Source organism: Protopterus annectens, chromosome 12.part0 (assembly GCF_019279795.1).
Source record: "Protopterus annectens isolate FY-2018-M chromosome 12.part0, PAN1.0, whole genome shotgun sequence".
NCBI lineage: Eukaryota > Metazoa > Chordata > Ceratodontiformes > Protopteridae > Protopterus > Protopterus annectens.
In genome coordinates, this window is record NC_056746.1 from 1,374,447,264 (window position 1) to 1,374,474,784 (window position 27,521).

The 27,521-nt window shown below is 41.1% G+C and overlaps 1 protein-coding gene across 1 annotated transcript in view; it reads left to right on the plus strand.

Moving 5' to 3' along the window:
- RAD21L1 (RAD21 cohesin complex component like 1) overlaps window positions 1-27,521 on the plus strand; it is a 1,222,403-nt gene that overhangs the window by 1,047,287 nt on the left and 147,595 nt on the right. Inside the window, exon 12 of the mRNA XM_044089023.1 lies at window positions 18,625-18,696. Within this exon, the coding sequence (XP_043944958.1) occupies window positions 18,625-18,696 (72 nt within the window). The remainder of the gene's footprint in view (window positions 1-18,624; window positions 18,697-27,521) is intronic.

The window sequence follows — 27,521 nt, forward strand, 5'->3', positions numbered from 1 at the left end:
ACATCCAAAGCTTCTTTGGAGGTGAATGAATAAGAAATCAGTCTCCAACCCACTCTTCTAAGTCATCTCCTTCTTCAAAGCCTCCTTCTAAAATTAAAAAAAATCGGATCTGATGCAAAAACAGTCTCGTCTGACATCCTGGGACCCGACACTTTCCTTTACTAAGTCTCCAAGAACCTGGTCTCCGGGTTTCTCTCTGGTGCCTGTTTCTCTTCAGCTCTATTCTTCTTTACTTTAGGCCACCCTGGGGAGACAGTCTTGGCCCCAGTCTATCACTTCCTCCATCGGGTCCTCTAGGAGCCTTTCAGAAGCCGAAGTGGATAGGTTGATGAAGACGTTCCTCAGAGCTCAGATTCAGATGGGCGTTATCCTGTCTTCATCTCTCATTGGATCCGTGAACCTCCCTTCTACTTCCCATACTTTGATTTCTCCTTCTCTGATCAGACCAGTGATTTTGGAGTATTCAGATCTGAGAAATCCAAGACAGTCAGCATCAGATCTGAAGCCAGGCTTTCAACTCCGAGTGCGTCCCTGACTTGTTTGGCACTGATTCCTTTGAACCAGGATGAGTCTTGGAGCCGAAGTGTCAGTGCCAGGTTGAGTGGGGGGGGGCTGAATTCCACTTCAAGGTTGTCAGAGCATATTTGCCCCTTGGAACTTCAGGGTTGGACAAGCTTGGGTCAAACTCCTCCTTCAAGGTACAGGTCTGGGTAGGGTCGGGGCATGGTGACATCTGGAATTTCAGCTCTGGTGAGGCCAGCCACTCTTCTCCCCATCCTTCTGCTTTCAGGGTGGTGGAGAGGGTCTTCTCTCATCTGAGAGATTCAGCTACTCTTTCCTCTTTGGAGCCTACAGCCCTGTCTTCTTCAGGTCCGAGGCGTGATCCTCTCAGACCTGCCACACAGGGACAGCCAGCCCCATCAAGCATCCAGATAGTCCCCCTCAAGGACTTTCGCCTCTCCAGATACTTTTCCAGATCATCTCACTGAGGAGGCTTCCCGTAAGAGAACTTGGAAGAGGAGACACATAGACTCCCCTCAAGAGTCTGTCACCGAAGACACTGACTTTGATGAAGGGGAAGAGTCCCCCAGATCAACACCAGATGATATCTCCTTTAGAGACATCTTAGAAATTCTCAATCAAAAAGTTGGATGGTCCTCCAATATCCCCTCCCAGGAAGAGTTAGTACTCCTGGAAGCTTTTGTGTCCATCCCATCTACGCCTTTGGTGACTACCCCAGCTGATGAGCTTATAGATCTAGTCTCTCACTAGGAGTGGAAGGAACTGGATACTGTAGAACCCATTCCCCATCTTCATTATAAGTTTTTTGCCTCCCTAAGGACAGGCCATACTGGAGCACGGGAGTTCCTGCTAATGCTATGTTTGTGGTGGCAGCCACAAAGTAGGAGCTGACAGAGTAGAGCTCCTTTGTCCATCCCCCTAACAGAGAGTCCCAGGCATTGGACAGATTCAAGAAGTGCATTTTTGCCTCTGCGGACTTTACCTTATGGTCTCTGTATTACTTGGCACATTTCAGTTGACTAAAGAGCTTTCCAAATCCCTCTCTGAGTTCATGTCTGTGGAAGACTACAAGAAGTCTTCTTCTCAACTAGCCACTCTCCTAGCCATCTCTAATACATCCATGAGGCTAATTTCCCTTGCTGCTGAGGGTACCTCACGGGTGGCTGGTTCAGGCATAGCTGTTAGGAGACATGCCTGGATGTGCTTGTGTGACTTTGCGGAACCTTTCAAGTCTTCATTCATCAGTGCTCCCTTTGATGGATCATCTTTGTTTAGCCCTACTGTTAAGGAAATGCTTTCCCAGAGTGAACAGGATGGAAAGACTTTGTCTGCCATAGGGATGTGCTTTTCTACTCCTTGGTGATCCTTTTTCAGAAATCAATAAAAAGGTAAGAAAATGTGGTTCCATAAGTCCCAGGGTCCTTTCCAGGATTCACATGAGGATGTCTCCCCCAGAGGTCTGGGGGGTTCTAATGAAAGACACTGTCCTCGCAGCAAGGGAGGCCCACAGAATGAGGGTTTCTAAGATTCCTATTCGGATAAACTCTTTAAGCACTCCTGAAAAGTTGCCCGACTGCCCACCTCTGGATGCAGTCGGGGAGTGCTTGTCTCTGCACCCAAATGCCTGGGCATCAATAACACAAAATTCTTGGGTGTTAAAATTATGTCCAGAAGTTATTTCATACCATTTTTTCCAGATTCCCCCAACCAAAAAAAAAAAAAGGCTCCATGTTATTCCACCCAGTCAGAGGGAGTCAGTAGCTCAAGAAATTCAAAAGCTGCTTCTGTAATGAAGCAAACTGAATGAATTTGTAAAGAAGTCAAAGTTCTGAATGGTCACAGTTCAATCCATTCTGCAGTTTCTACCAAGGATGATTGGATATGCTCTATCGATCTTCAGGATGCATACTGTCACATCAAGGTTAACAGATGGTACTGAATATTTTTTTTGCTTTTGACTGGGGGCCGGGTACTACCAGTTCAGAGCCCTGCCTTTTGTATCACCACAACTCCCAGGGTATTTATCAAATGCATGGCAATGGTACCAGCTCACTTGAGACTGCTGGAATTCCAAGTGTTTCCATACCTAGGCAACCGGCTCCTCACCTCTCCAACCAAACATATTCTACAGAAATCCAGGGACTACTTGCTCAAGTTAGTCAATCTGTACGCATCTCAGTCAACATCTGCAAGTCTCATCTTCATCCTGTTTAGAGCCTGGAGTTCATAGTTGCTCAGTTGAAAACCGTCAGATAGCCTGTCTTCCACTACATTGAGTTCATACCATCAGGTGTAAAGAGCAAATTATCTCACACACTTCTCCCCCAGCCAGATTTATTCTTCAAGCCTTAGGATCAATGGCAACAGCCATAACCTTAGTTACTGTGGCACATTTTTATATGCGTATTCTTCAATGGACTCTAGCTACTCAGTGGTCAATTCTTTGCCATCCCTTGTCCTTACCAATCAGACTCACTCAAGTATGCAAAGACCATCAATGTTGGTGGATTCAGTCAGGCAAAGTTTCCCAAGGCTGCCATCATGTGCTTCTGCCCTCAATAGCCACAGTAACCACAGATGCTGCTCAACTAGAGTGGGCGGGACATTTCTTGGAATGAACTGTCTAAGGCATGTGGTCCCCAGAAGAGACCAATTCATACATCAATGTCCTAGAGATTGCAGGCCTTCCAGGATTCTCTTCCTCTTGGGACAATTGCGATTCAAATTGGGGGTATATGATCTTATCTCCCCGGGCCTCTGCTGAAAAAGGGCCTTTGGCCCAGTCAGACACCCCCAGTTAAATGTAAAATAAAATAAAAAATAAATAAATGAAAAATTATCCCCTTTGTCGAGGGGCAATGAGAGTGTGGCAGTGGGCAATCTCTTCCAATCGTTTTTTTACAGCAACACACATACCAGAGAAATCCAACGTCCTAGCAAACAGTCTCAGCAGGTCCATTCTAATGCCTTGAGTTGTTTCTCAGTCAATCAGTAGTGGAGAGGATTTTCCATCAATGGGGTCAGCCTTGTTGCAATCTCTTTGCACCTCCCCACAACAATATGTGCAGCAGGTTCTTTGCCCTAATCCCTCTACTGTGGGAGTCACCAAGATGCTGTAGTCCATGCTTGGTCCTATGGTCTTTTTTACAGTTATCCCTAATACCTCTAATTCCACATTTTCTACAGAAGACTTTTTGGTTGAAGAACACAGTTATCTTCATTGCCCCTTTTTGGCCTCAAATATTGCCCCCCTTTCTTTGGTATCACCTTTGCTGTCCACCCTGGTTACTGGACCTAAGCCCATACCTTCTCTATCATCCTATAGGGATGGATCATCTGGACACTACAGGCCTCAAGTTGACCACGTGGTTTCTCCAGTGCCACTGACAGACAGCCCAGGCTTTACTTCCCAGTCCGACAGATACTACTAACTTCCCATAATGCCTCTACAAAGATCTACAAAAGTAAATGGAAAAGATTTTCTATTTCCACTCTACAGAGAGAATTGGACCCCTTCACTGTTCCTACTTCTGCTGTCTAGACTTTTTAACATTTATTTTTCAAGAAGGAGCTAGGTTCTGTACTATCAAGTGCAATTGGCAGCCATGTCTAATTTTCATTCAGGCAAAAATGCTTCTTCATTAGCTTCTTCAAAGTTGTGCAAGACTTTTCTCAAAGGTACTTTTTTTGCTTAGGCTCCCATTTAATGACCCCACCTCTCACTGGGATTTGACAGTTGTGCTACAATGGTTAACTCAGAAACCCTTTGAACCATCAGCTACATCTGATTTAAATTTTTATCCTGGAAAACTGCCTTTCTAGTGCCCATTATATCTGCAAGTTGAGTTTCTGAACTCCAGGCTGTCTCTTCTAAATTTCCATATCTCATGTTCCACAAAGACAGAGTTACCTTACGGACCAGTCCATCCTTTTTGCCTAAAATAGCTTCCAAAATGAATATTAATCAAGCCATTAATTTGCCTGTTTTCTTTCCCAACTTTGCCAGCAAAGGAGAATACATGCTCCATCTTTTGGAATTACACAGACAGCTTTGTTTTTATCTCCATAGAACGAAAGATTTCAGAAAGTCAGAGCAAATATTTGTCTTTCTCCCAAAAGAAATTGGGCTCACCATATTCTAAAATTACCCTAGCCAAATGGCTTACTGATTGCATTTCCTTTGTTTACAGTCCGAGAGGGCTACCCTACCCAGACCTCCCAAAGCACACTCCACCAGGTCCTTGGCTACAGCATCCACTTTTTGTTGTGCAGCAGCTACCTGGTCTAATGCTCATATCTTTAGAGCTCATTACAAAGTGGATTTGACTTCCAGGAGCAGGGCTGCCTTTGGTTCTGCAGTACTGCAGAATATCCTTCCATGAGGGTCACCCAAGGGCCACATAGTTGGGAGCTCATTCCCAATATTTGAGGAATAAATGAAAAGGACAATGTCAGATGTTAAAGTTATGTACTTACTATAACTATGCATCTGTGTTGTCCATTTTCATTCTTCCTTAACTCCCCACCCTCCGTCCCCTTCCTATTAGCTCATGGAGTGACTTTATGGTTATTGTGGAACCTCTTTTCCAAGTTTGAGCACCAGTTCTGCTACTTCTAACTTTACTTTTGTGTTAAGCTGTGGTTAGTTCTTCCTGTGGCTTATAAGGCAGCAAATTTGATCTGAGGTATTGCAGGTTGACCTGGGCATTATGGGTACAGGGAGGTGCTCAAGAGTTGGATCTGCAAGTCTGGTAAATGAGGCCAAGTTCAATCCAAAGTTGGATCAGATACCCAATAGCTGAGAAAGAATAAAAATGGATGGCACAGATGAATAGTTATAGTGAGTACATAACTTTAATAATTTATGTGTAAATGCTTTTTTTCTGTTTCTAGTTTCAGCTTTTGTGTTACATGCATGCAGTAATGTTTGGCAGGTTGACCTTTAATACAGTTGTTTTTTGTCATATCCATTTGAACTTATGTCACATCTTACAAAACTTTTTCTTTTAGTGAAAACCCACAAGCAAAAAAACACACCCAGAACACCCCTAGAACCTATTAACTTAATACTAACACAAAAACCCATGTACATATTTAAATATTGAAGTTTAACCCTCCTAACAGGAACAATTGTCACAGACTGACAGCCAATCTCACAAACTTGGATTAACCTATAAGGAAGGTTATCTCTGGTAAGACACATGACACTGCCTGTGCTTCTACTTGCACTAAGTGCTGCCTGTTTTTATCTCATCTTTATTCCTCTTCCAGATGTAGAAAAACACTTGAATGCTTTCAGAAAACATTATCTCCTAGCCATTAAAAGAGGTATTCTGTTTTTATTGCCCCTTATCAAATTGTCTCCATAAAGACATGAGAACCAGATACACAGTGAACTATACTACAAGCACTCATTTATTTTCTAGAAATAACTTTTTTATATTCAGCATTCTTTTTTTATGTATTTGTTTCCTCTTGTAACTTGTTACTAGATTAAGCCAAGAGCCTTAATCCAGTCATTCCCCCATGCAAAAGTAAGAAAAAAAGCATATATTTTTTTCTTGTATCGTGCACTTTTGACCATGCTTTTCTTCTTTTTTTATATTGGAGTGCCTACATTTCTTAAAATTGAACAAGGAGAAAGAAAGTAAAAAAAAAAAACTGTTTAGTTTGCTATCCATATTACACTGGAAAATAACCAAGTAAGCTTTACTTTATAGCATGCATGTTATGCCACACATTATAAAAATACTACTGTTAAAAACAAAATGTTGTTTTATTTACAATTAACTCTTTCCCTCCTCTTCCCATCTCTTAAATGTTCTTCCAAACATTAATGACATGAGGTAGGGCATATGCTTTGGAGTCCCCTTCAAGTCTAACAAAGTAAAAGAAGTTTAGTATTTTCAGGTTTTTTGTTCTGTCATGTTCACAAATACTAATGCTTTGTAATCCCACATTTATTTGTCAATTTCTGAGTTGCTGGTTTTCTTCTTGTTGATATCCATTTCCCAAATCCATTCTCTGCTTCATTTCCAATGTAGTTCTGGCTCTTTTAGTCAACTGTTGTTTTTTTTTTTTGTATGTCAAGAATTTTCCTGTGAAACATTGGAAAAGGTTTCACTGGCACAGTCTGTATATGGGCTTTATTAGCAGAAGGACAAGAAGTAGACTCTCCTTCTGTTTGATAGCTCACTTTTTGTTAGACAACCTTTAGTATTTCCTTCTTAGCATTTTCAGCATCAAAAATGATTTTTAACCTCCAAGAAAGAATAATCTGAAAATAACTGAATATAGCAGCTTGAATTTCACTCCTGCTTCGCGATTATTGGAATAAATTTACTCCTCTTCTGCCTGGTGTACAGTGAATGATCATTTTCCACAAACACTTTTTTGTCTCCCACTTTTAGTATTTTGTCCTTCTGCCACAATATTGTCAGAATCAACTCTTTCTGTGTTGGTAGGATTGCATCTTTACTATTAAAAGTCTAGGTTGCTTTCTCATGTCCAGGTTTGGAGCATACACACAGTGTGCCCTTTCAGTTAACAACTCATACTGTGAAATACTAGTCTAGTTGCTTATTTGTGTTTTCATAAAATTAATACTGTCTGTTCCTTTCAGTTTCTCTGGTACAGCGGAAAATCACAAGTTTTCCCTACATGCTTTGTCCTCTAATTCTGATATTTTTTGAAACATCTTTTATTGAGCAGTCTCATATTCAGCCAGCCTTTTCTTCATTTCATCCTCTGATTTTTGCAGTTTTATCACCTCATCTGAATATGTTTGAAGCTTTTTCCATTTTTTCCAGCCTTTTGTTATTTGAGTTGATGTACTCTTTCAGTGTTTCATTTATTTTAATCATCTCTGAGTACATTTGACATATTTTTCCTCTATGCTACTGGAAGTCATGCCTTGCGCCAAAGCTGGAGCTTGCGCTGCTTTTTGCTGAACAGCTGCAGAATTCTTCCCAGTCAGTGTTTTCTCCTTACCTTTTGTGACTGATTTTTTACATGTTCTCTGAATTTCTTTTTAGCTAGCATCCAGGCAATGCACTTACTAGCCAGTTACTGAAATTTACCCAAAAAGACGAGTTCACTGTCTCTCTTTTCTGAGTTTCTGTTTTCGCATTCAGAGAGCTGAAATTAAGCTATTATTTAGCATGCAACCATCTTGGAAGTCTGTATATTGTTAAACGCTGTGATAAAAAGTTATATGTTTGTTTATTTTTGTGGGGGGTGGGGTTGCCACCTATCCTTTTTTTTCCGGACTATCCGGAAATCAGATTGATTCTCTGGTAGTCTGGAAAACACTGTACAAATTCCGGTATTATATTTCAAAAAAGGAAACAGACTATCAGAGTTTGTTAAATCGGCTAAAAGCAGGCATCAGGAATGGAAAAAGAGTGCATTCTCATCTGCTGATATCATACTGACATCACAAAATGGGTGGAATGTGGGCGGGAGAGGGGGCATGAATGGGCGGGGTTGCACGTGGTGTGAGGGGTGTCCTGGGCAGGATACAACCCAAATAGCCAAGGACTGCTGCAGCAGTGAGACATTTGAACATCTACTGTTATGGTAAGTGCAACTTGCACAACTGTACTTGCCCTGTTTAGAAGACTTGCTTATATCTGCAGAGTGTTTTTCAAAGTGTCAGGAATTTCTCAGTTGGGCAAGGGAGTTCTTACATAGGCTGACTTTCCAGGAGAACTTACAGAAGTCTTGTCTGACCCCTTCTCACAGGATTGTTTTCCTGTGGTGTTTCCTGGCCACCTCAGTTTAAAGAGCCTTTCTTCCACAGGAAAAATAGATCTGAATTTAGATCTATTAATGCGTTTTTCCAAGATTATAGTTCCTGTGGCATGTATGATACTCATGATCCTCCTGCAAGACTCCACATGAGTAAAATCCACTGGTAACTGAAACCTTTATGGTCCCAGCATCAACATCACCTAACATTTAGGTTCCACTTTTGGGATTTGTGAAAAGGGATGTTTTGTGTTGGAGACACCACATTTCTCAGAATCCAGGTCCCCCATTCCCCTGTCTTGCCCCAGTGCAATCAGTCACAACCGATGCTTCAGAATTTACTTGGAGAGTATTGTCTGTGGGAATAAAAGTGCAACAAAAAAGACAGACCAAAACACATAAACATTCACGGGATGTTGGCTCTTACATATGCTGCCAACCATCTGTGGTCCCCAGGACATCTTCAAGTGTTTACAGAAAACAGCACAGTAATGTGGTGCATAAACAAGCAAGAGGGAGCTAGATCTTGCCCACTGTGCAGACTAACCATGGTAGCTTTGGATATAGCATTTCAGTGTAATCTCATTCTACAGGCATTTTACATGCTGTCAGTGAAAATGTGTGTGGCAGACAAGCTTATTGCAGCACCAGAACTGATCCTGATCAATGGAAACTGAATCAGGGGCTCTTTCAAGGCTTGATCAAACTGTGGGGATTGACTCAAATAGATCTGTTTGCCTCTGCTCACAGCAGTCAGTTCCCCAGGAGTGCATAAATAATTAATTAATTCCTCTTCTCTTGTTACTTTTTAAATTGAGGTACTCTACATATATATCTTAAACTACTGCATTAGTAATCTAATGTTGAACATAGTACAGCTGTGTTAGTAAACTTACCTTAACAATGGATGTTAGTACAGCTGTGTTAGTAAACTTACCTTAACAGTAGATGTTCTAATAGATCACTATTGTAGTAGCTGTTCTCTCCATCCATTACCCTGTTTTTTGCTGTTTAGTTGTGCTGTCATGGTGTGGATATACACACCCTTGCATATGTAGTTTCCTTTTTTCATATGTTGTCCTCTTCATTCTTCCTCACTGACTGGTCTCGGATCCAGCTCGGCCGCATCTTCCAGACTTCAGATCTCAATCTTGAGTACTGCCCTCTTCCCATAATGCCCCACGCTATTTCTAGCTCCTCAGATCTCATTTGCCACCAGACTGACAAGATAGAAGATTCTGCAGTGTCCAGCTGTAAGGACTTTAGTTTTCTTTTTTATCTAAGTAGTTCTTTTTTGGTGATTAGTCCTTCCTCCCTCTTGTTATTTTTTCATATTAGTGCTGGTATACTAGTTTCTTGTGGTTACTGGTTGCTTGTATGCATGTTCTTCTCCCCTTTCTAAGTTGACATTATGCTTTCCCGCCTCCTGATGTATGTTTGACTTTCTGGTTTTTGCTACCCTAGACAATGCTTGCTAACTCTGTCCTGTGATATTAGTGTTTCTATGTTATAAGTGCCACTGTTTTTAGACTCTGCTTCTTGTCTCTAAACTGTGGTGTCCAGATTGGCAGTTGTACCTATAGTTTGCAGGTATTGAAAGCTCATTTTGTTGCACTTGTGTCTTGCCTTTATTTCTTTGGCATCTAACATTTGTGCAAGTTTGGGCTGATCTCATCAGGCTTTTCCCTCTCCACTTCCTTGTCTTGGGCTCTAAGGGAGCAGTGTTGTAGATTTGATTGGTTTCCTTTAAGGACTCCTCTTTTTTTGGTTGCAGCCGTTAAGAATGCACGTACCGGCTTTTCTTGTATCTGTACTGTGCATGCCATACTGTTAAAAGCAGCTATTCCTCTTACTGTTCAGTTTTCTCGCAGTATGTTCAGCCTTTTTTTTTGATTGGTTCTCATACTTTTGTGTGGTTTCTGTCTGATATTTGGGCAAATCATCAAAGTTAAAGTTAAGGTATTATATCATACTTTATGCACTTCGGTAGATTCATATTATTTACCGTGTTGTTCTAAGTTTACAGAAACATATTTAGAAAGAACATGACCATATACTTTGACATTGTCCCCCATTATTTATGGCTTTATCCAATTTTTCTGGCTCTGTGAGGTTGGGAGGTATAGAGTGGCTGCCAGTCTTGGTGTCTGATATGTGTGCTTAGACAGACCGTACAGAGTTTTGATTCTCCTTGTTGTTCTTCATTTAGAGTTTCCTTCTGCTGGCTATCTTCTTGGGGGGGGGGGGTGCTTCTGTCCAGATTTTTACTTGCTTGTTCCGGCATCCGAGCAGTTCTGAGGTTTAGCATAATGGCAGTCTTTGTTTAAAAAAAAAGAAAAAGAGACAGGAAAAGCAGCCTTAGAAATCCAAAAGCTGCTAGAAAAAAAAGAGTCATCCAAGAAGTCCCACCAGACCATATAGTTTCTGGATTTTACTCAAGGTTCTTTTTAGTGCCAAAAAAGACAGGGGACTGGTGACCAATTCTTTATCTCAGCCTTTTAAACAAATTTGTTCAACAGTCCAAATTCAAGATGGTTGCGATTCAGTCTATACTTTCCTTTCTAGAGGAAAATGATTGGATGTGCTCTATAGACCTTCAAGATGTGTATTACCACATAAAAATGGCCAGACACTCCAGAAGGTTTCTCCTGTTTTGGCTAGGAGCCAGTCACTTTCAGTTCAGAGTGCTGCCGTTTGGTCTCACCATCGCCCCCAGGATGTATACCAAATGTATGGCAGCAGTAACAGCCCCCTTGAGACTGCACGGATTCTAGGTGTTACCATATCTAGATGACTGGCTCATCACCGCCCCCACCAGGCATTTACTTCTTCAAGCAGCAGAATTCATTCTGCAGTTGTTCGTGCACCTGGGAATCACAGTCAATCAATCAAAATCTCAGCTAAGCTCCACTCAAGATCTAGAATTCATAGGAGCTCATCTGAACACTGTCTCTTGTGTAGCTTCCTTTCCTCAGCACAGATTACAGAAGATAAAATCCCAAGTACATACTATTCTCTGCAGAAACAAATTCCCAGTGCTACTAGTCCTTCAAGTGTTGGGTTTCATGGCAGTGACCATCACTCTGGTTCCTCTAGCAAGATTCCACGTGCGACTATTACAATGGCTCCTAGCATCACAGTGGTATATTCTAAACCATCCATTGACCTACCCCATTCTTATCACCAGTTGATGCAAAAAAGACCTGTCCAAAGAAATCCTTTTAGGCCGCCCATTTGTCCCTCCTCAACCCAAGGTCATAGTGACCACGGATGCCTCCCAGATAGGGTGGGGGGCACATTATCTGGGAAGAATAGTCCAAGACACTTGGTCCCCAATAGAGGCCAACCTGCATATCAACATTCTGGAGTTGAGGGCAATGCTATTAGCATTGCAAGCCTTTCAATCTGTCCTCCCTCTAGGAACCATTGCAGTTCAATTAGACAACATGTCTGTGGTCTGGTACATCAACAAATAGGATGGAACCAAGTCTTACCCTCTGTGTCAAGAAGCCCTTAGAGTGTGGCAATGGGTGATTTCCTCCAACCGCTTTCTGATAGCAGTGTACATCCCGGGGAGTTCGAACATGACTGCAGACAAATTGAGCAGTTGTATACTTCTGCCTCATGAGTGGTTTCTCGATCCCAGAATATGGAGGAAGACTTTTCGTCACTGGGGCCAGCCTTGCTGCGACCTTTTTGCATCACCCCAAAACAACAAGTGCAGAAGCTGCTTTGCCCTAATCCCCCCTCAGGGGGAGTCCCCAAGAGATGCTCTTCTCCTTGATTGGCCCCTGGGTCTCCTGCATGCCTTTCCCCCTTCCATCTAATTCCACTCTTTCTCAACAAAGCAACCAGGTTAAGAAGCAAGTGATCCTCATTGCACCCTATTGACCTTAACAAATTTGGTTCCCCTTCCTATGGCCTCATCTAGTTCATTGTCCTTGGATTCTGGACCCAGTTCCAAACCTACTGTGTCACCCTCAGGGACTGGTGCATCCCAACCTTCAAAATTTCAAGCTGACAGCTTGGTTCCTCCAATTCTGCTTGTCACCAGGCATATTGATTTATCTTCCCCGGTGCGAAAAATTCTTCTGGCTTCCCATAGACCATCCACCAGGAAGCTCTACCTCAGTAAGTGGAAGAGATTTTCAACCTGGGCATATGATAATAATCTCAACCCTTTCTCCACACCCATGGAAAGAGTTCTATAATTTCTAGCCATTCTTTTTGACCAAGGAGCTTCAGCTTCCATGATTAAGGTCCAATTAGCTGCAATATCCACGTTTCATAATGGTTTTGAGAATCTCCCTCTGATTTCACATAGATTATGTAAAGTGTTCCTCAAAGGAGCCCAGTGTTTAAAACCTCCATTTAAAGACCCTCTACCACCATGGGATCTGACCATTGTTCTTCAGTCACTGGTGTTCCCTCCCTTTGAGCCAGCAGCCACATGCAGCTTAAAGTTTCTTTCATGGAAAACCTTTTTCCTCATAGCTATTACCTCCACAAGATGAGTCTCTGAGATTCAGGCTTTATGTTCAAAACCTCCTTACTTAGTTTTCCACAAGCATGGAGTTTCACTTAGAACCAATCCATCATTTCTTCCAAAGGTGGCTTCAGAATTCAGCATTAATCAAACCATCAACTTACCTGTTTTCTTTCCTAACTTTACCAAGAAAGATGAATATTGCTTACACTTGCTGGATGTTCACAGACAATTATGTTTCTATCTCAGTAGGACTAAAGAATCTAGAAAATCAGACCAGTTGTTTGTTTCCTTTTCTGGCCCAACTTTAGGGAAATCAGTCTCCAAAGTTACCTTGTCAAAATGGCTAAGAGACTGCATTACTTACATATATAACAAAGAGAGTCTCAAGTTATCTGTACCTGTCAGAGAGCATTCCACCAGATCAATGGGCACTTCAGCGGTTTTCCATTCTAAGGCTTCCTTGAATGAGATATGTGCAGCAGCAACATGGGCTACTGCGCATACCTTTATTACTCATTACAAATTGGATCTGGTCTCCAGGGGAAGAGCTTCCTTTGGTTCTATAGTTCTCAGGAATATCCTTCCTTAGGGCCACCCAGGATCTAAAGTAGCTGGGGACTGTGTCACAAGAGTCAAGAATAGATGAAGACTGACAACATCAGATGTTTTTACCATAACGTTCCATCTGTGTTGTCGATCTTCATCTATTCTTGGAATCCCTATCTCCTTCCCCCTCCTGTGATTTCCTGGTGGAGGATTGATCACTTGTCCTGGGTTCCTTGTTAGGTTTCACCTTGGACATGGCTTCTTCATGTTTGATATAATTCTTCTGTCCTTCTATACAGCTGCAAACTCGATCTGAGGTAATATAGAGAGAGAGGCATTGTGGGTAGAGTCTTAGCTCAAGAGATTTTTGGCTGGCGCAAGCTGTATAATGGCCGAACCATTTCCGAGGATCAGAACCAATTACCTCAAAAGTCAAGAATAGATGAAGATCGACAACACAGATGGAACGTTATGGTAAGAACATAACTTATTTTTTATGCTACCCTATCTCAAAGGCAGCTGAGCTGTCTTCCTCTCCTTTGAGATTGTCTCTCCTCGGTCCAAAGCTTTTAGGATCCAAAGGGTAGTGAATAGGCAGGAGAAATTAGGTCCTTTCCTGGGATCATTTTTTTCTTTATCTGGAATGATTGGCTTCCAGCGGACTTCCTTAGGACTTGAGACATCTCTCGGGCCCAGTGAATTTCTTATGTTTGTTGACCTCTCATAAGCATTCTTATTGTTATGCTGTTTGCCTTCTAGGCACAAATATTTCTGTTTATACAGTTGAGAGGTTGGGTGGTTGCCTTTCCCCCTGCTCTCCTCCTCCTTTCATGGGAGGTTTGACAGGAGAACATGTTCTGAAGGCTATGGGGGCAGCATTTGGGGGAAAATGGCCTCCAAGCTCTGCCTCGGTGCAATTACTTTTCCTTTTACTTACACCCAAAGGAGTTTGACACCTGTCTCTCGAGTTGACACAGGCTGTACTCAGATTGCTCTTTTCCCAGGTCCATGTTCGAGGGTGTCCCATCCTAGAACCCCTTCTTGCATTTTTTCAAGAATATCAAACTTACGAGGGTTTTTTTGGTAGGTTTGGCTAGGCCTTAAAAGCTCTTGTGATCATTAGTATTTTGAATTTCTATGATCCTGTCAGCTTAAGATGTGGACCTTGGGGCTATCCACCCTGGCTTGGCTCTAAGGGGGTGCCTCTATTACGAAGGCTCACACTATATAATAGCGGTGAGAGGTTGGCATATAGGTTAAAATATTTGCCTTACAGAGTCAAGATGCTGGGCTTGATTCCACCCGCCTAATACTAATCTATGAATACAAAAAAAAAAAAGGGACTCTCCAGGGTTTTTCTTTTCCTTGTACCCTTCTGAAACACGAGATGTTTTTTTTTTTTCCCAAAACTCTGCCTGTCCCTTTTCCCTCCCATCACTCGGGCCATGTTATTTCTCTTTGGGACTGTTCAAGTCCTCAAAGGGATGCCCTGCGCTGAGTTGTTTTCCAAATACATACATCTTCAATCCATATCACTTCATAAGTTGCTTCTATGACAGATTCTCAACATTTCCCTGACAGATTTATACTTTGTCTTTACATCTTTCCATCCAGCTGTTATGTTCGTGTTCCTCCCCCAGTGACCTTTCCTTCTTTAGGGTGGCTTTACGTGACTGCTTCTGAGCTGCTGTTACAACTAAGGACTGAGATCAAGTATGCTTCTGGGATTAAAACCTGTCAAATTCCATTCATGGATGTTTACAGCTGCCCTGTCAACCTATGTCCCTAAAATGTGATATCAGTGACTACCTGTTCAGACCTTTGTCCTCTCTGAACTCATCTCAGCCCCAGGGTGTTTACCTAATCCATGACACTGATTGCAGTTCACCTGGGCTCAAAGGATCCCAGCTGTTCCATATTGAGGTAACTGATTCTTCACTTGCCTTAACCGGGCAGCTTCTTCTACAAGCCAGGAATTAGCTATTGTTCTTTCAGATCTGTAGATCCATGCGCATCACAATAAAGGTGGTAATTTGCATCTACTCCTGATGCAGAATTCCTAAGGTGTCAACTTCCTTTGGATACCATGAACAAGACAGTATCTTGCGTCTTCATTAGTTTCATCAGTCAAGCATCTGGTAAGGGGATTGCTGTCCCTTACATCTCCCCCAGCAATTCTGACCTTACATACTCTTAGCCCCATATCAACTGCCATATTGCTAGTCCTCCTAGAAGAATTCCTATACAGCTCCTTTTTATGGCTTTTTGGCAGGTCAGTGGTCCGATCCTTTCAGTCTCAGCTTACTGCCATAAAATTCACTCAATTTTGCAAACGTTATATCCGCTGGTGGTTCCTGATGGACTACTTCTCTTCTAGGCTAGCCATTCTCTTCCTCCTCCTTAGCCACAGTGACTACAGATGCCTCCCACTAGGGATGGGAGGGCATTTCCAGGGAAAATAAGACTGGGTGACGTGCTCTTTTCCGAAGCCAAGTTACATTTCCATGTCATAGGGATGTGAGCACTCCCTTCCCCTTTTCCAGTGTCATGCTCATTTCAGTGCACTGTCCCCCCAGAGAATATTATGATGCTTACTGACAATAGGTATGTAGTCCTTGTTACCAGGGGAATCCTTCCTTACCCTTTGTGCGGAGAGGCCATGAGTGTCTAGGAATGGGCGATATCATCAGACCTTTTTGCTGTTGCATCGCATATGCTGGCGTTATGCAGAGCTCTGGCATACAGACTTAGCCAGTCCACTTTGGTTCCTTACATATGGTTTCTCAACCAAACTGTCTGAATCTGTCTTTAGCCATGGGAGCCAACTTCACTGCAGCCTCTCATTTTCTTTTTTCTACTAAACATCAAGTGCAGCAAGTTCTGTCTCTCATTCAAATAGTTTACTGATTATATTTATCTGATTTATACTAGGAACAGTCTATATTTGTCTGGCCTTCCTAGAGCCCTTCTGCAAGATCTACGAATACCTCATCTGATTTTCCTTCAAATAATTCTTCTGTTGATGTCAGTGCTGTAGTCACTTGTTCTAAGTCTTGTATCTTTGTGATGCCTTTTACAACTGTACACTGCCTCCAGGAGTAGAGCTTCCTTGATTTGGCAGTGCTATAGTGTATCCTTCCTTGAGGGCCTCCCAAGAATTATGTAGCTTGGGACTCTACCTGTCAGTGAGGAAGAATGAAGAGTACAACATCATATTTAGGAGTTATGTACTTACCATAACTTGGTATATGTGTTGTCCTTCTTCATTCTTCCTCACCTTCCCTTCCACCCTTCCCCCGGCCTTATCTTTTCTGAGGGTATTGTACATTATGGGAACATTGAGTTCCAGGGTTTCAGTTACTATTTCCTCCTTTTTGTCCTGTCTTTATAATTCAGTAGACATAGACAGCAAACTCGATCTGAGGAGTTAGAAGTAGCATGGGGCATTATGGGAAGAGGGAGGAGCTCGAGATTGAGATCTGAAGTCTGGAAGATGCGGCTGAGCCAGAGCCGAGACCCGTCAGTGAGGAAGAATGAAGAAGGACAATACATATACCAAGTTATGATAAGTACATAACTCCTAATTTTTCTTTCAGGGTTTTTGACTCCCTTTTTGGGGTAAGAAAGCTCTGAGCTTTTTGTGCTGTACCTGCCCTTTTATATGGAGCTCCTGTCAAGCTCCTAACAGAGAGCATGCTGGATACCCTTTAGGTTTGAAAAGTTGGCTGGTAGATGTGGAGTAGGACCAATATAGTGTAGGCTTCTGCAAAAATGAGCTGTTAGAACATCTGCTGTTATGGTACGTTTACTTATACAGCTGATGCACTGTTCTGTCGCTTTCCCATATGAGCATGTTTGGTATATACCATTGTTTCATCAAGTAGGAAATATCACAGTAAAAAAAAAATAGTTTTCAAATGGTTACTCACTTGAACCGTAATTCCCAGTCTATGGTGGATCCTCTTATATTTAAAGTTAGTTTTTCAAAATATAGATTACTTCCACGAGTGGTAATGTAACAGTTCCTCTATTGGAGACTGTTGCTGTTTATTAAAGTTCATAGGTGTGTACTAGACTAATGGCCCTGGGGTCTTTACAAGCCTAGCCCATAGAAGTGCCCTGACATTGTGCAACCCGTTGTTAGTTCCCAGTTCCTCTATCAAGTAGAGCCACTGAAGTGACCCCTGGGGTGAACTTTCTATTTCACGTCCAGTCATCAAGATTTCTCTTGAAGAGGGCTAGTGAGGTGCTCTGCTTGACATGTGTGGCATGTCTGTTCCAGAGCATGGGCAATCTCTGGGTTATGAACCTGTCCCTCCAGCATGTTCTGGTGATTGTGGTAATGAGGTTGAGATCTCTGGAGCGTGTGGTGCGGAGGGATTGGGATTTCTTTAGATATAGCATTTCTAACAGAGCTGGGTCAGACATGGCTTTGTAAGTCAAGCAGAGATCGCCTCTTAGTAGACGATATGAGATAGAGAATAGTTGGAGTTTTTTGAGTCTGTCCATATAGGACAAGTGTTTAAGGCCTAGGATCCTCTTTGTGAGGTACTTTTGTGGCCTTTCCAGCTGTTGCAGGTGTTTAGCGAGGTACATGCCAAATGGGGCATTATACTCTATGATTGGTCTAATGAGGGAAGAGTAGAGAGAAATGATGACCTCTTTCTTCCTGGATGCAAAACCCTTGGTAATGAGATGTGCCACATAGAAGGACTTTGTGACCACAATGGCAATGTGGTGGTTGAAGGAGCGGTTGCTATCAACCTGTGTCCCCAGATCTCTTATAACGCCTTCAGTGTTCAGTGGTCTCCCATCAATGTGGCAATTAATGAGTACTGAGTTTTTCCCAAAGGGGATGATGACGCATTTTTTGGCATTAAGTTTAAGGCCATGGTTTCAACAACAGTCATTGGTCTCAGTGAGTCCTTTCTGTAGGATGTCTGCATCACTTGGGGAGTTAATAGTTGTGTGTGAATTTGGTCAGCCAGAGTCCCTCTGTGTTGGCCTGGACTTCTGAGAAGTAGATGCCAAACAGGAGAGGACCCAGGACCGATCCCTGTGGGACTCCACTCGTGACTGGTTGGTAGTCTGACTTGGAGTCTGCTACTTTCGCACTGTGTATTCTATCTGTGAGCTAATTTGCAACCCACCTAACGATATAGGGGTTGATGCCTAGTTTGGTGAGTTTATCAATAATTCCTGAGTGAGGAATGGTATCAATACCTACACTGTACATGCTTTATACTTAATCATTGTAAAATATGCTGACTTCCATATTTTTATGGGAAGTTAGATTGTGATCTTTTCCTTATTTGCAGGAGCATGTTTTGGAAAGTGATGAAGAGAATAAATGGAACAAGAGAACAAGGAAAATGCTGCATTATTTACATGTAAGTTACAACATAAAATTTGTATGTATATAACATAGAAAACTGCATGTATTAAAATGTAGTGCAAGTAGCAGTCATGACTGTTTCAGATTTAATGACACAATTCAGTATTTGTTCTTTTTTGCAAACCTTTTAACAGCCTTGCTTAGATCAGGAAATCTAATGAATGCTCAGACATTGTTTGCCATGATTTAGGATCATGCTTACAGCTTAAATATGTGCAGAGTGTTTGTTTTATATGTATGCCATAATTAAGGCTGTTGAGTTTGCCACAGTTCTGATATTTTGCTTAGGATTATGTGTTAGTAAATACTGTATATGATGCATCTGTCTGCTTATCCTAACATTTATATGAACCAGGGTTCTAAAGATAGTGAGTGATGTTCTGTACCACTATAAAGATGTTATTTTTCTGACTGCACAACTATAGAGTGGTTTTGAAGGATTTGCTCTATTATTTAAAAGCTTACATGAATTGCTGTCTTTTTAAAAAAGTGTGATACTCAACCTTGTACTTAACCTCTAAACCATCCCCTTAACACCCCCTTTCAAAGATGCCTTCCCATTTCTTTTCTTCTCTCTCATCACTTACAGGTGGCTTATTCCACTGTTCTAATTAAGTAGCATCCATCATGGACTGCAACTACTACTGGCTTTAGCAGTGCAATGTTTAGCAAATGATACCTTCCTGCTTTATAAATAGTTGAGTCCTTATAACATCCTTTGAAGTTCATCTACACTGACTGTTAGAATGGTGCATATTCCTAGACTGCGTCCCTGTTTGTAAAAACAATAGGTAGGATTGAATATTCGGGTCTATATTACGTTATCGAAGTTTTACAACTTCGAATGCCATATGGTCGAACCCATATGTTCGAAGTTATAAAACTTTGAAAACGTAAAAAAAAAAAAACACTTACCTGACGGTTGCAAGTAGGGGGGCAAGTCCCCCTGCACCCCCCACACTCCCGGCTCTTTAAATATACCAACTCCGAGACTGCACTACAATGCAGTACAGTGCGGAAAGGGAAGATTTCCCTTTACTACACTGTAGTGTGATCTTGGAGTTGGTATATTTAAAGAGTGGGGGGTGCATGGAGGCTTGCCCCCCTGCTTACAACCGTCAGGTAACTTTTCTTTTTTTATTTTTTTTTCTAACGTATTCAAAGTTTTACAACTTTGAACATATGGGTTCGACCATATGGCGTTCAAAGTTGTAAAACGTCGATAACCTAATATAGACCTAAATATTCAGTTTACCTGCAGTATATCCCACAATTTTATGCTTTTGCCACTTTTACAAACCTACTTAATGACGTGTTGGTTCTCTGCATCTTTTGACTTAAAAATGCTGGCAGACAGACATTACTTTTATATTAATTTATATGCTAAGTCTCACACACACACACACACACACACACACACACACACACACACACACACACACACTTGAAAACAGTGCTGACGTACCACCATAGACAAGATAAAATCTGCGATTTAATAAAACTCTTAAAAGACAAAACAAATGAAGAAAATCTAGGATAAGCACTTTCGGTAAAACCTGCTTCAGATCTTGAAAAGGAAAAATCCAGTTCTTACTTCTAGCTGGTGCTCTGCACATGTGCATCTAATTGGCTAGCCCAGCTCCTCATTGGTGGTTTACTCCCCTCCTTTCCCACCTCCCATCCCCAGCTGCCCCTCAGGTCACCAAATTTATGCCTGCTAGAGCACTCCACTTCATTGTCATCTACTCATACACCAACTTGTTTATCCTACAACCACTAACCCATTTTGTTTAAAAACACAAATCTCTGCAACAAACAATAACACACTGATATTCATAAATATCTCATAAATATGTCTAGGTTGACTAGACATAAAACAGATAATTACCACACAATATGTTATTGCATAAACACATTCTATATATATTTACAAGAAAGGGGAATGGGAAAAATGTCAGCAATTACCTCTTTTCTTGTACTAGCCCTCACCTATTGCTACCAACTGTCACATCTAGCTACCCTACTGACCAAAATACACCCCTGTGGGGTCTATATTAGTTCCGCAAAAATCCATTTCAGCGAATGCCAAAAGAGTGACACGTATTAATCGAACTGCGAATACACCGGACGCACTAAACCACAAAATTTAAAACATCGAACAATCATAGTCGGCCAACCCCACCACCTGCTACATACTACCTACTCAAACAAAATAAGTAAACCACATACATACACTAACCAAACCCTACTCCTAACATACACTAACCAAACCTACTCCTAACCCTAAAGTAAAGCACCAAAACCCAGCTTCTAACCCTACACTAAACCCCACATACACAACTATCTATGCACTATCCTTAACCCCTCCCTAACCCTAAGGTCCGTAACTACCGCACACTTCCCCTATGGAGATATACCCTAACAAAATAAATAATACACATAAATACTTTTTATCAAAACCCTACTTCTAACACTACACTAAATCTTATATACATTACCTATCTATACACTTACCTTAACCCACACCCTATCTTAAGGTCCATACACTTACCTTACGGATCTATACCGTAGGCGGGCCAACCAAAACACTTCGACATTTCGGATTTCGTTGTTTTGGATGTTCGGCATTTACGTAGTTCGTGCAATACGTGTCGATCATTTTGTATTGGCGTAAACGGCGTTTCAATCGTCTGATAGGGAGCCCCCCTGTGATAAATTAGCCATCTCAAATTTGTTTATATCTACATATCTAAATATTTTACAGTTACCACCCTGATTATGACTACCCATCCACCTTGTAAGCCTATATACCCTCAACACAAATGTATCTCCTTAATATTAACACTCTGACTCTGACACTCTGTACTTATGCAGCTTAACTCCCTGGCCCTCAGCACCTTAGCCTAGCCAGCATAAATAATTAATGGCCCCATTTTGAACTATGAGGAATATTATTCTGTATTCCCATTCGTTACCCAAAACTGTATTATTTTTCATCACATTTCTCCAGCTGAAAGAAATGGTGGGCAAGAAAATAATTCTCTTGTAGAAACTACCCTAAATGATAGGACCAACACTAGCTTTGACACTTATCCCAGCTGGACCCTCCTTTAAATAACCAATGTTCATTCTCACCACTTCAGTAGCCTATCGGTTGCATCCTGCCATGGATACAGCAACTGGCTAGTTTCTAAAAGATTTCATCTCTCCCAGATTGTCACTCTGGCTGCTTACAGGCTGAGCCCTTTTTGGAGGGAACTATGTAAACAGCCATAGTGATTAAAAATCTTTGGTAGTTTCTTGCTGGCTCAGGCAGTTGCAGCTCTGAGGCTTCTCAGGAAAAGCAGATGGCCTGAGGCTTCCTGACATACAGATAAGACCCCTTTGGGGAACCTATCCACACTTATTTCTATGCTTGGGGAATTTTTATTTATATTTACCTTTTTATGTTTAGGAATTTTTTATTTATATTTACCTATTTTCTGTCAAAACTGCGGTATGTCACTTTAAGAATACTGGCTTTTCAGTAATGCCAGTAGACATTTCCTGAATATCCCTATTGTAGCTCTAGGGGGTCTGTTAATTCAGCGAAAGACATATTCATCGAATACGTCTTAAGTGAACACCAGCTGCCGAAATTCACTTCAGCGAACCGCAGAATTATTCCCATGGTTCTCAAACACTTGGCTCATCAACCATCCGGAACATACAACAGACTATATCAAATCCACTCAAGTAGGGGGCTTTGCCTGTCACCACCCCCCCCCCCACTATATATACCAACTCTGAAATTGCACTACAGTGGGGAAAAGGGCAAAGTTGAGGTGATGGCCAAGTGTTTGCGAACCGTGGGGAAAATTCCACAGTTCACTGAAGTGAATTTCAGCAGTTGGTGTTTGCGGAAGACATATTCAATGAATACGTTTTTTGCAGAACTAATATAGACCTGTTCTAGGAATTGTTTTCTAAGTGTAACCTGTTTGCCTAGGTTTTAGGGCATATTTAATGGATTGTTAAGCTAATTTTGTGATTTGTATTGGTCATAAAGTGTATTTTAAAGGCAGGAACTGTGTAGAGTGTGAATGTTTATGTACACTTCACAACAACTTATTTCACTTTTGCTGGGCAGTTCACTCTGGGGAAAGTATCTCTGTTTTTGGCGGAAATTATTCTGTGTTTCTTGTGTAACTTTTGTGTTGGGGAACTGGGACTTTTTGAAGGAGTGTGTACTGTTTTTTGAGCACTGACAACTTATTAACCGATCTCCTTCTAGCATAGCTTACCGGCAGTCAGTCTTTTTCCATAGCTACAGCATGGATACTTACCAGGGAGCTGCTGTCCCTTCTTCCAATGTACCTAAAAATGAGAAAGCAGTTAAAGCACAAGCATGCATAAATTGCTCAATTCTTGCCTTCCCTTAAACCTCACTCCTTCTCTGGAACATTATACTGCATGTATTATTCTCACAAATTCAGTTTATTTGTATGTAATTTGTTTCATCCCTTGTGCAAAGATCCTTCTTCCATTTTTTTATCTTCTTTACAATATTCAGTACTTCAAATACAGTTGGGTACACTTTGATTTCCATTAACTTAATAAGGCCTTACCATGTCTAGGCAAATTAGAGCCTGTATCCCAGCTCAAAAGAATAATTTCCTTTGTTACAGCCATTTTCTCCCCCAATATTTTTGACAGTGTACTGTGTAGGGAGCTTTTAAAATCTGCCAAAACATGTTCCCAGTAACCTTTTTCTTTCCCATCACACTACCAACATATGCCGTCTACCTGAGGAAAAATTCTTTGATGTCTGATTGAGGTATAAAAATACCTAACAAACACATCTAAGCAGAGTTCCTAAACCTTCTCGACATTATTGCATACTTGGGAGCCATACATATGTCTTTTCATTACTGTCTTGTAAATTGTTTTCCAAGTCTTTCTTCCCAGTCTTTTCTAACTTCCTGTTATTGATTCTTGTAGCTATAGTGCAATATTTTATGTAGCCCTTTTTAACAGCAGCTTCTGTTCTACATTTGACTAAAAACTTTACCAGAGCAGGTATAACTGTTTGCCTAGACTCTGATATCAATCCCTTGTGGGAAAGACAGTCTCTAACCTACAGTCCGAACAACTTCTTGGCGTCATTCCACTCTTTTACATTTTATTCTCTAGTTATTTACTCCTTACACCCTGGTTCCTTTGCCAGTTTTCTCCAGTAAATTCTAGCCCTTTTGCCTACGTTCTGTACCCCTACTTTCAGTCATCCTTATTGGCAAAATCTCCTTTCTCCTTTCCCATGTTAGCTTAGTTTGTTAAATACTTTCTGCAGCTTTATGGATATAATATTGTGTGTTGGTTATTGTTATCTTTAAAAAAATGCATCCAAAATCCTGTTATGTCCTTATTTCTTGAACTCCACTCTGCTTCATCATCATCTCTTTTCACTTTGAATTATAACCTTCTCCTTATGTTATTATGTATATAAGCTGTGATGATCTGAGGCATTGCCAGCCATGCCAGGAGAAGTAGGGCAATGGATGTGTTACATACGCCAGCATAACTAGCTGGAGTGTTGTAAAGAATTATATGTAATTTGTATATCAAACTGATTTGTACAGATGCTTGGGTTGAAAATGTATTTGTAAAGTTGCTTGTGTTAGAAATGTACCAAAACTGGGTCCAGACTATATTGTAACTGAATTAAATGTTTATGTTTTAATAGAGGATAATGGAAGAGAAGAGGATAATCTCAGTCCCAGCTAACTTTGAAAAATAATTGGAATTAAATGAGGCCATAAAGATTGTATCTTACAGTTCTGGTTGCAGCCAGAGACAAAATACCTAGGAAACCAGGTATTAGGAAGCCTTCTTTATTGTCTCTAGCAGGGAGCTAATTGATACTCAGGAAGGGTAGAGGTTGGAAATTGTTTTATGACTTCCAAGATCTGAGCAAAGCTCTATCTGTGTGTATGGTAACACATAGGTGCTAAAATCCTGGCAGCCTCTAGTGTTGGTGGTGATAGTGTGGGAAGCAGAGTCAGATGACCAGATGTGATGTCATTCTGTAAGCTATCCCAGAAATAATATTTAGATATTATATTGAGAAATCTCTCAGTCAGACTGAGCACTATGTTTCTGGAACCTGACATAGAAGGATCCATCACCTACTTCATCTTGCCTTGCTCTAGTAAGTGGACCAGGGAATAGTATTCTTTAGATTAGTCAGGAAAATATAGTGAGATTAGTTAAGTATTGTTTTTCAGTAACTGTGTGAACCTGTCCACCTGTGTTATTTTTAATATTTCCTGTGATTGAAACTCTGGTGTTTACTATAAATAAATATTTCATATTTTCATGTTCTTTTATTATTTATTATTAAATGAAGCCGCGGTGGTGCAGCAGTAGCGTTGTCGCCTCACAGCAAGAGGTTCTCCTGTTCGATTCTCGGCTGGAGCGCCTTCTGTGTGGAGTCTGCATGTCCTCCCCACAGTTGAGTGGCATTCAAAAGACATGCGTGAATGGGCGTGCCTTCGTTGAAGTTTGGGTGTCGGGCTGGCACCTTGGCACCATACAAATCAACTGCCAATCATTAGTGGACTGGAGTTCCGCTGTGGTGACCCCTTACCGGGAAAAGCCGATAGAAGAAGAAGATTAAATGTATTTAAACTTTTCATTGTTGCTGGTCCTTTTAGAAAATATTTAAGCTTTGAGAGTATTCGCATATATTTATTTGGTGACAACTCTGGCCACTCCTGAAAGCCTTGCTGTTGGTCAGACTACCATGTGTATTAGTATTCGTTGTACAGAGTATAATTAGATACATTTTTAAGAGCCTTATAGTAACTGACTGGTGGCAGTGAATCTACCTTATAGTCTGGGAAAGTTGGTAGAGTGGGTAATCTGTGCCAACCTTTCCCAGGTGTGTGTGAAAATTAAATCTCAAAGCGTGTGTGTGTCAGCTACTTGGAGCAGAGACACAAAGCACTGGTTTCACAGAGGGGACTGATGGAGGGTTTGGCTTAGACACTCGGCCAAGGACTTAACTCTGCAGCTGTGCCTTATTGGGGACTTGGGGAGAGACAGAGAGAGACAGAAACCCAGACCACGGGCCATGTTTCCTGTGTGCTCTTAAGAGAAATTGTGCTTGATGCAGAGAGAGCTGCATCTGGAAATACTGGGTGCATCAACTTTTGTTCCAAGTGAACATCCTTCTCCAGTGTCAGTGGTGAGGATTCAGGCTCCTTGATTATTGGCCCAGAGTGGGGCCATCACATAAGCCTTAACTGTGTAGCTCTAAAATATCCCTTCAAATCAGGTAACCCTAATCTATCTTTTTCTATTGGGTGGATCAACTCTTACTTCTTTAATTCTTGCCCTTTTTTCCCTCACAGATAAATTTCTTCAACTCTTTATTAATTATTGTCCATAACTTCTCTTCTGGTTCATAAAAAATGTACCTGATCTGTATATAAAACTAAAAGGACTAAAAACATTTTCGCTGCTTGTATCTTACTATCCATATCTATAGACAAGAGATTCCATTTTATCAGTTTTTATATTATCTTTTGTTTAGTCTCTTCCCACATTTATTTATTTGTTTATTTATTTATTTCCAGTTTGATGACTGGGGAAGTCCACTGGGCCAAGCAGAGCCCATTTTCAGTGGAGGCCCAGGGAGAAAAGCTCCAAAAGCAGTTAACATAATATAAGTAAAATATGGAATATACAGTATACAAAAGCCTAAATATACAATTTAAAATACAAATACAAAATCAGGGAGTATACATTTAAAGAACACAAATGTTAAATTAAAGATGAAGTCAAAAGTAATGCAGATAATATAATTAAAAGTATGAGACATAAAGTGTTTATACAAGTTTAGTGTTTGTTCTAACAATAATGTTAGTGATCAGAGGTGATTGTACATGAGATTGAAGGGAGGTTTGACAGAGACAACAGTGTAATTTAGGTGGGAAGGGAGAGGGAACAGTCCCGGTTTGAGGTAAGATAGGAATGGAGGAGAGATTTGAAATTAGAGTGGTTGTGAGTTCAGCGGATGGAGGGGGGAGAGAATTCCATAGTTTAGCTAAGGAGTGTGATAGAAGTAATTGGCCAGGAGGGCAAAGGGGTTTATAGATTTTAAGGAGGTTTTGGTTTTCAGATCTAAAAGTACGACTGGGGAGGTAAGGGGTTAAGACAGATGTAAGGGAAGGGCAGATGGAGGGTTGGAATATGAGTTTGTGAGCAGTGGTGAGTTGTATGAATTTCAGGTAATTAGGAAGCTCAAGCCAGTTTAGGAAGTGGAGGAAATGGCAGTGATGGGTGGAGTATTTGGACCCTGCAGAAAATTTACAGATTTTGTTATAGCAAGCTTTCAGTTTGTTTTTTAGGCTAAGTTGGAGATGAGTAATTAGAGGGGCACCATACATAAGACAGGGGAGCAGGTAGGAGGAGGCTAGAGAACGTCTGGTAGAAGCAGTTAGATAGTGATTTTATCTATACAGCAGGCCTAGTTTTTGATGGTTTTTTTTATATTATTTTGGATGTGGATATTGGAATTTAAATGCTCATCAGTGGTGACTCCGAGTAGTTTGGTTTGAGGTACAATATCTATTAGAATGTTATTGTGGCTTTTTATTTTAAAGGAGCTTTTGTCTATGGTGAAATTTCTTGAAGGAGAGAATATCATGATTTTTGTTTTGTTAGCATTGAGAGCGAGATGGTTGTTTAGCATCCAAGTTTCGGTATTGGAGAAAGCTATTTGGGTTTTTTGAAGGAGTTCGGGGGAAGAGTTTGCTGTACAGATGATTGTGGAATCAT